The 10,089-nt window shown below is 37.4% G+C and overlaps 1 protein-coding gene across 1 annotated transcript; it reads right to left on the bottom strand.

Annotated features, from left to right (window-relative positions):
* Positions 1–669: 669 nt before the first annotated feature.
* LOC116337764 (fatty acid synthase-like) lies at positions 670–7,559 on the bottom strand. Its single transcript, XM_031762626.1, has 7 exons — positions 5,563–7,559; positions 5,237–5,486; positions 4,893–5,154; positions 4,655–4,800; positions 2,637–4,589; positions 837–2,558; positions 670–755 (listed from the first exon to the last, which is right to left on the bottom strand). Exons 1-7 carry the CDS (start codon positions 7,498–7,500, stop codon positions 745–747), a joined length of 6,282 nt encoding a protein of 2,093 aa, XP_031618486.1. The 5' UTR covers positions 7,501–7,559; the 3' UTR covers positions 670–744.
* Between the last annotated feature and the right edge of the window lie 2,530 nt (positions 7,560–10,089).

The following is a 10,089-nucleotide window of genomic DNA, read 5'->3' as shown; positions in this document are numbered from 1 at the left end:
AAATTTATTTTTGTTTCAAGCAAATTACATTCAATGGGTATTCTTTAAGCATTCAAAACCTCTTTAAATATTTTCATGAAAATTTGACAAAAAACAACTTATTAAAGCGCATTGACGTATATTTCAGAAAAATATGCGAAAAATGTCATCTACGAGTTATGACAAAGATAATTAAATTTCAGCGGTGTTTCGTCGTTTGTGTATGATACTGTGTATACGGTACGCGCTATATAGAAGACTCGCACGATGTGTTCACTTGGATGAAATTAACACCAAAAATAGAGTGCGTAACTTATTGCGAGTTACCTTACTCAAATATTTCTCTCGGTGTATTCAACAACAATAAAAATAGGCAAGAGCTGTGAACAAAACATAGTGCGAAATAGGAGGGTTAAATAAATTATTGTTAAAAGAACATTAACAATTTATCCAAAACACTTACACCAAGTTGAGAAGGGTTAAGGCAATTTTAAGATTTTCTCTTATTTAAAAAAAAAAAAAAAAATTCACTTAGTTAACTCGGCACTAAAGGGCATTTAATAGAATTTCTGAATACAAATTGTTATTTATAATTATTTGGTTAAGTTTTGACTAAACTATTAGTCTTTTCTTTCAGAAAATATTTAGGATTTTTTAAAATATATTTAAAGACGTAAAAACACATAATTGTGTACTGAACAAGAGATTCAATGATACCAATATTGTCTATCTGTCTTTTATTTTGCTAGCTGAGAAATTGAGTTCCTATTTCAGTTCTGAAAATATAAAACAAATTGAATGTTTATATAATTCTCTCCAATAAAAATATTCAACGTAAAAAAATCAATTCAACTTACCCAATGTTTTCAGTTTTCCGAATGTCAATTGGCGAATTTCGGGTGCGCTCATCACAATATCATAGTTGCGTTCCAATGTTTGTTTAATTTCAGCAGACATCAATGAATCCATGCCCAAATCGGCTAATGTTGTTTGATCTGGTATATTTTTGACATTTTTCGAACCCAAAATGTTGGCAACACAGCTCACCAAACTGAATTCGCTGCTTTCGCACTTAAGTTTTCCTGCAATGACCATTGAAGCAAGCACGGGGTGTGGTTGTTGCATGAAGATATCCATTGTTTGCAAGCATGAGAGCATACGCTGGGGCGACGTACCCCCGACAACAGTCTCATTATCACCCAAAGTTTCAATCAAACCTGTATCACCGATCGCTCCCCATTGAATGGCTGTGCCTGGCAAACCAGATGCTTGACGATTTTCACAGATACGTTCCATGGCCGAGTTGGCCAAACCGTAGTTAGATTGGCCGATATTACCACGACCACTTGCTATACTCGAAAAACAAACAAAATAATCCAGTACAGGGCACGAGTCATGTGAAACATCATCCAAATGCTTGGTGCCATCTACTTTTGCTTCGCAAACATCTTGAAAATCGTACTCAGTTTGATATTTAAAAATGTCATCACGCAATACAGCGGCAAGATTGAAAATACCGCCGACTGGTCCCAATTTATTGGCTGCATTGATTAAATTTTGTGTACCCTTCAATGTGCTCACATCATTTGTATCAACCGAAACTTGAACACCCTTCTCGTTCCAGCGACGAATCATCAACGATTGATAACCAGTCTTAACACCGCTTCGTGATGTTAACACCAATTTGGTGGCACCACGTGTAACCATCCAGTTGGCCAATTCCAATCCGAAACCACCCAAGCCACCGACAATGATGTACGATTTATCGCTGTACATGTATGTTCTTGGGATGGCCGAAATAAATGTTGGTGCTGGTTTCATTATTTTTTTTGATTCTTCATCACGAACCTTGATTACAACTTTACCAATGTGTTTGCCGCTGGCCATGAAACGAAACGCTTGCTCGATTTGGTTGACGTTAAATACAGTTGTTTGCAATGGACGAACGACATCATTCTTAATACCTTCAGTAACCAAACCGACAACGGTATCAATTATCTCATCATCACCTTCCATGACGCTGTCCAATAAAATACCATGGAACGAGGTGTTCTTCAATAATGCAGCCATGCCCAACGGTGAATTATTGTTCAAATCAAACTTTCCGATCTCCAAGAATCGGCCGTTGCGACCCAAGCAACGAACAGACGCTTGAAGTTTCTCTTCGGCAAGTGAGTTTAAAACCAAATCTACACCCTTTCCTTTGGTGGCACGCATAATGAGTTGTTCGAATGATGTGTCACGTGAATTTCCAATGTGAGCGTCAGTCAATTGTGGGAAGGTCTTTTTTAAGAATTCCCGTTTCTCTTTGCTACCAACTGTTGTGTAAACGGTGAGTCCGTGATGCAAAGCAACATTGATTGCCGCTTGACCAACACCACCGCTACCAGCATGAATTAAAATCGATTCACCCTTCTTCATTTTACCGCGGACGACCAAAGCATAGTAGACAGTTGAGTAAACACATGGAACAGTTGAAGCTTGTTCCATAGTCCAGTTGCTTGGAATTTCCCAAATCATGTTGCTTTGAGCGACACAAGTTGTAGCAAGCGATTTTGCTTGAACCATAGCCATAATACCTGTCATTTGAAAATGATAATATTCATTAGCTTTGTGTGTTTTTTTATAAATAAGATTAGAAAAAATTTACTACTTACGTTTTCCCTTTGAGTCACGTCCAGAGAATTCCAAACCCAAGATACAATCTTGTGTAGCCAAATCACCGGGCAATGAATCGGCAGACAATTTTCCAGAGCTCAACATAACGTCACGGAAATTGATTGGTGCATAGTATACGGAGCACAATTCAACGCGTTTGTCTTTTGGATCAGGCAATTGACGGCTTAATGGGCTTTCAATCCATGACAAACTTGATAAATCTCCTTTGGTCAAAGCGTTCACGTAAGCATGCTGGACGGGCAAATGTGAAACTTCACCTTGTACATCCAATTTCAAATGTCTGTATGTTCCCCAGCCACCATTCTTGTACACATTTATGATCAAGTCTTTGATCAATTGTTCGGCATACATTTGGCTTGTGAATGAGAACTGTTCAGCTTTTGCATCTGGAACGAATACCAAACGTGCAAATTTACCGCCATCTTCATTCTTAATACAATTCATGAAGCCAACGGCACCCAATAGCTCTTCACCGTGTCCAACAATGTACACATAAGTGTTGTCCTTTTTAGCGTTCGCCATAGCTGCTTGCAATTCTTCAATGTATGAATAATTCTTTTCGGTGATCATGACAACGGTCTTATTTCGACTGGCAATATCGATGATTGAACGAAGTAAAATAAAGTATTTGTTGATAGCACGTTGAAATGACACAATTGCCAAATTCAAACTGGTAAATAATTTATTTGCAGTGACTTCGTCATAACCAACAATATCTTCCTCAAGCAAAATGAATCCATTTTCACGGATCGACGATTTAAGATTATTCAAAATGATATTGGCGTTAACACGTGGAACAACATCGTAAGCAACGACCATGTGACAGTTTGATTCGACTGTGCCAGTGCTTGGATCTTTAGCAATAACACGAATGTTTGCTTCTCCAGCTGCTTGTTCGTATGATTCGGTCAGTTGATTTTTCACAATTGTAATATCACTGACCAATATCGGTTCATATTCAATGATGGCTTGAATGGTTTGTGCAACAGTATTTACGGTCTTACTTTCGACAATATCAGCCACTTTAATTTTCAATGCACCTCCATTGTTTTCAATGGCCAAATGAGTTGCAACCGAAACGGCATGAAAACGAGCACGTTCGGTATTCTTTGACAAATCTTGGTCGGTATTTTTCATCGGAACATATTCATAACGTTCTAAAATCGGTGACGCATGTGTGCCCGACCGACGTTGTGCTATTTTTGTTTTTAAGCCACGTATTTCAACACCGCCGGATTTGGTTACATCAATGTCACTGTAGGTATAGACTGGAATGTGGGCTTTGTGTTGTTTCAAACGTTCAAGCATTTCAAAGTGTTTGCTTGGATTGATGATAACACGTTCGATGCGTGTTGGTAAAGCCATTTTTCGGTTTTTACCCAAACCACAAAATTGCATAGCAGCATCGATGAATGTGACCCAATTATTTTGCCATTGCAATTTTCCAATAGTTCCACTCGAATCGGATTCGATAAGGCCACGGAATTTATCACCAAAATCATAGCCACGTAGACGCAGTTCCTTGTAGATATCGTTCCGTTTTAACGGTAGACCCAATTTTGATTTGTCTAATTCGGGTGGTTTCAATGTCAATTGCTCCAATTCAATATCTTCGGGTATATAAATTTTGCCTGATACAGCCAATGAATCCCCTTCAGAGATTTCGAACCGTTTCGTTTTATCGAAGAAATTGATATTGAATTTGATGGAACTTTCTTTGGGCAAGATGGTAACCCGATGAAAAACGATATCTTCTAGAACGATTGGTGTCTTTTCGATTGAAGTGTTCTTTGTCTTGACGAATGTACGCCACGCCATAACGATGTATCCGGTAGCTGGGAACAAATTGCGACCATCAATTATGTGGCCAGCGAAAAATTCATCTTCGTCTTTGATGAGATTTACCTCGACAACAATTTCACCCGACGTCGCTAAAATTGTATTACAAATTGCTCATGTTGAACTCCTTTAAATTTTGAATAAATAGAAAACTTACATTCGGCTCCGAATTTTGGAACCATAAAGCGTTGAGAGTGATCCCATCCAATTTTCGAATTTAACATTGGTGTTGCACGACTAACTGGATATGAAAGAGGAGCGTACAATTTTAACACTTGCGGCTGGGCACCAGCAGCATACAATCTGAAGCAAATGGAAAATGTTTATACCAGGTGGAAAATCTTCTACGAGTACCAATAGAAAGTTTTTTTTTTTTAATTAAACAAGGAACTTACTTTCCAACATTTTGTAAGAAAAAAATCAGATTGTTTTCGTGTCCACGTTTAATTAAACTCAAATTTATGGATTCACTGCCCATAGACCGTCTCAGAATGGCTTGCAATAAACCAGTGGGAGCAATTTCGATGCAGATTGCATTCTTTGGAATACGTTTAATGGCTTCGTGGAACAAGACTGGCGACAACATATTGTTTACGTGGTAAGCCGGTGAGCTTTGATGAGCAATTGGTGTATTCCATTTGTCTTCTGGAATGCTTGCTGAAAATCATAAGAAAAATGCATGAATTTCCGTGGACGATAGCAATAGCCCGAAACGTATCCACATTTGGATAAAACTTACTACTAAGCCAACGTGAGGTACGTGGTTTTGGATTTGGAATGATGTGTTCCAATGATTTACGAAATGTTGGTCCGGCATCAGCAATGTATTTGCTGTGGAAGGCATAGCCTGATGAATTGACAGCCTTTGCAAATACACCTTCATTTTTGAGCTCCTCAACAAATTTGGTGATTGATTCTTGTGTTCCTGAAATGGTGACATTGTCATTGCAGTTGTGACAAGCGGCGACAATATTGACTGGAGCGCGAGCCTAAGAAACAATTCGAAATTAGTTGAATGTCTTTCTTTCTTTTCTGAATATTACTTAACAAAAATAAAAATATTACCTTTGTTTGTTCCCATGTTAAACCAATAGCAGCCATCATACCCTTTTTCAAGTCTGATTCCAAAATGCTGCGTCCTCTCCAATATGCAGTCAAAACGGCTTGTTCCGGTGTGAAGCAGCCATCACCATAGGCACAACCCAGTTCACCGACTGAGTGGCCGATAATTCCATTTGGTATGATTCCCAAATCGGTCAAAACATCGGTGAGCGCAACTTGAATAACAGTAATCGAAACGAATGTATTCACAATGTTATCGAATGTTGATTCATCACTCTCAGTAAGAATTTTAACCAAGTCAACGCCTTCTGGACGCAAGGCATTCGCACACCGATTGATGGTGTTCCGGAATACTTCCAAATGCATTAAATCGTTCGCCATGCCAGCCCATTGAGATCCAATTCCCGAATAAATATACCAGATCGGTCGCCTGGAATCGACAATTTCGTTAACTTCGCGAACGGTTGTCATGTCACCACCGACAACAGCATAACCACGTGAGTAATGCAATGGAATGTTCTTTGAATGGATTTTATTGACTAATCCGATGAATTCATCGTCATTTTTGTTTTTGTCCATTTCATCCAAAAGGAGGTCAACAGCGTCGCTGGTACGACCGGAGAGAACAGCCAAACGTGGAATTGTGTCACATGGTGCGATTGATTTTTGTTTTTGATTCGATCTTAAGATTATATGAGCATTTGACCCGCCGAAACCAAATGAATTCAAACCAATAATGCCGCCACTCCATGGTGTGTTACGGTCCACAACTTTAACACGGCCATCAATAATACCGTATAATTCTGGATTTGGTGAATTGTAATGCAAGTTTCCTGGAATGACACCAGCCTCCATAGCCAAAAGAACTTTAGCAATTGAGCATACACCCGATGCTGGTTCTGAATGTCCCATATTCGATTTGACCGAGCCAATCAGCAATGGTGTTTTACGATCTTTACAGAAAAAATCAGTGATTGAGTTAACTTCTTCTGGATCACCGACCTTGGTACCAGTACCGTGAGCTTCAACATACACAACATCATGTGGATGCAATCCAATTTCATCGTAAGTTTCACGCATCATACGATTTTGCATGTCACCAATTGGAAATGTGATACCTTGCTCTTTGAAACCATCAGTATTTGTGTGAATATTCAAAACTGTTGCATAAACACGACGCGCTTGGCTTTGCTTTTGCAAAAAGATAACAACGACACCTTCGGACCGCACATATCCATTGCCACTTTCGTCAAATGCCTTACATTTACCTTCAACGTTCAACAAGCCAAAACGTTTAAACTGCAATGATATTCTTGGATTCATATGAAGTACGGTTCCAGCCACAATGGCTGAATCACAACGACCTTCTTTTAAATCAAAAAATGCCTGTGCCAGTGCAAACGATGAACTTGAACAAGCTGTGTCACACACATAACTTGGACCCTTAAAATCAAAACTATACGAAATACGATTGGCAAACATGGAACGATGACATCCAATCAGCGCATATCCAGTGGCACGATCCGTATCAGCCAGCCAATATTCTTTTGTATCCGAATGTCCTCCGCCAATATATACACCAGTTCGAGATCCACGTAATTCTTGTGGATTAAAACCAGCATCGATGATCGCTTCGTGGGTTGCTTCAAGTAGAATTCTCATTTGCGGATCCATGTGCACGGCCATCTTCTCACTTACATTAAAAAATTGATAATCGAAACATTGCAAATCGTCGTCCTTAACTTTTCCCATGCGATTTGGTAAATCGTATAAATCATGTGGCCAACGTCTTGGTTCATCGTTTACCATATCAACGCCATTGAATAAATTTTCCTTGAATTCTTCGATGTTTGAACTCTCTGGCAAATGACCCGATATACCAGTGATCACAATTTCATCGGGTAATTTTTTATATTCGTCCGTTTTCATATCGGTCTTCATTTTATTTTTCACTTTTTACACCAAATTCTTCTTTCAAATTTGTTTGTCACTTTCACAATGTTCGAGAGACTTTGTTATTTTCATGGCTCAAAGTCAGAGAATTTATAGCATTTCTTGGCCATAAAAACGATGCCAATCTTTTTGTGACACGAAGAGATAAGAATTATTTTGTTCACAAAAATGTTCCATCGCAATAAAGATTTTAATTGAATCCATTTATTAATTTTGTATGTACTATACAGCTATATGAATTTCTTCCTTTTCCTTTGTTTTATTTCTATATGTTCAATAATAAATTGTTATTATCCAACCATTCAAACATTAGTTCAATAACCTGGTTAATTTAAATCTTTGCTTTTTTGGAATTATGGAAGTGTCTGATAAATATTTGTCAAGCTATTTATTGTGGTGTATCCACGTGATAATAATATTTGTATGATACAATTTGAATTTCTTTAACTGTTGATCAAACCATTTTTTAATAGTACTTATGGGAGGTGGGGACTGATACACTTTTTTAATTGAGAATATTTTAGCCAAATGAAAAGATATTGGAAAACTTTGAATACCGTTTGAAAGAGGATTGAAAACATAGCTGGGCAGACAGGGGGGGAGGGGGGGGATTACCCCCTCCTGAGGCATCAAATTTTAGCGTTACCCCTTTACAAAATCAACAAATTTTTGCGTTACCCCTTTACAAAATTCATGATTTTGGATAGAATTTTTCTCATTTTGCTAGGGTTTTTGGATCATAGATGAAATTTTCCTATTTTGCTAGGAGTTTTTGAGAAAATTACCCCCCCAATCCCCCCCCTGAATTTTTCAGTCTGCCCAGCTATGATTGAAAACCCTAAAATTCTACATAATTAGATTTTTTTATTATTGGCTTACGCCACGAGCCAAAAATTTGAAGTGATAAATTTGGGGCAGACTGGGGCCAGAGTGATACACCTCGATTTTGTGAATTTTTTACGTGATTTTGTTTCTTATTTTTGCGTATGGCATTTAATAGTCGAATTTGCTTTTGGTCATTTAATGTTATTTTGATCTTTTTTTAATTCGATTTTAACTTATTTTTGGTAAAAAAATGAAAAGAGAGCTAGTCTTCCATTTCAACGTTGGAATCAGATTCGTCATAAAAGTTTGTAATAGCTTCTAAAAAACAAATGATGAACCATTTCTGTGAATCACTATGAAAACATACAAAATAATGCGAACACGTTCAATCTACATCAGTAATGTGCGAAGTCCCTGTGATTTGGATGAGAAATTTTTTTTCGCGAAAATTATTCGAATTTGCTAGGGTTTTTCATGAAAAAAGTGAAGACCTTTTTTTTTTTAGCTCATCAATGTAGAAAATTGAGGAGAATTCTTTAGGGTTTTTGGTTCCGAGAGATTTTTTTCCGATTTGCTAGGGTTTTTCGCGGAGAAAATTCTTTCGATTTGCTAGGGATTTTCGCCTCAAAAAGTGACTTCCAAAAAAAAACGAAAATTTGTTGATTTGCTAGAGAATTTTTTGTTTTTGAAAAATCTACCCCCCCTGTAAAATGTAGCTCGCACATTACTGATCTACATATTGATCCTCGAATTTTGATTGAAAATCAACCACATTTAAAAAGGAATGCGAGGAAATATCATACAAGTGCTAAAAACACATGCGCACGGTTTTTTGATCAGGGGGGGTCAAATTGACTTTGGTCTCGAAGGGGGGAGAGGTGGGTATTTATATGCAAAACTAAAATACAAATTTTGCATGAGAGAAACAAGAAAATGTTGTGTTGGTTTAAGTGTTGGCGAGCGAAGCGAGCCGACATTTTTCAAGTTTGACTTCAAAATCAGTGTATTTTTGCTATTTTTTATACATTTATATTGCAAATCTGAGAAAAAAATTCTCAGAGGGGGGTCAAACCGGTAAATCTCCTAAAAATTTACCTGGGGGTAAATTTTGAAAAATTTGCCTCAGGTGGGGGTCAAACCAGAAAACCCTCCCAGCGCGCATGTGTGGTGCTAACCAAAATGGTAAGAAAATACATAAATACAAAAACTTGAAAGTAGGCTTTAATGGCAACAAACTATATTCAGCTCAATCCTGGCTTATGTAAAGAAATTAAATAAAATTGTGATTCTAAAGTGTGAAAAAATGGTAACGGTATGTGCCCCGTTCTCTCTGTCCCTATTACCTCTAATTATTATTGAATGAATTATCTCTTTTTATTTATTTTGCTTGATGTATATCAAGATTTAAAATCGTTTCGTTTTTTGGATGTTTACGACATAGCTCAAGCAAAGTTGTAGCTATCAAGATAAAACCTATTTTTTTCGGATTCCTGAGTCCAATCTACGAATAATATTTTTTTTTTTTGGAAATTCGTCCAGGAAAATAATTTTCCTTGCAAATGAAGTTTTTCCTAAGAGTTTGTATGGAAATCTGAAAACAACTTGATTTGTACTTTCTAGCTCGAGTTTAAATTCTACGATTTTGATTAAAATTGCTAACCAGTAAACATGCTCAGCGTATCAGATTTTTTTTTCAAAATTCCTATTGGATGTGGTAGAAGGGTCCAAAATAACACGTTTGGCATCAAAAAA

Source organism: Contarinia nasturtii, unplaced genomic scaffold, assembly GCF_009176525.2.
Source record: "Contarinia nasturtii isolate CC-2019 unplaced genomic scaffold, AAFC_CNas_1.1 Cnas_scaffold_285, whole genome shotgun sequence".
NCBI classification, from domain to species: Eukaryota; Metazoa; Arthropoda; class Insecta; order Diptera; family Cecidomyiidae; genus Contarinia; species Contarinia nasturtii.
This window is presented reverse-complemented; position numbering and strand designations above follow the sequence as displayed.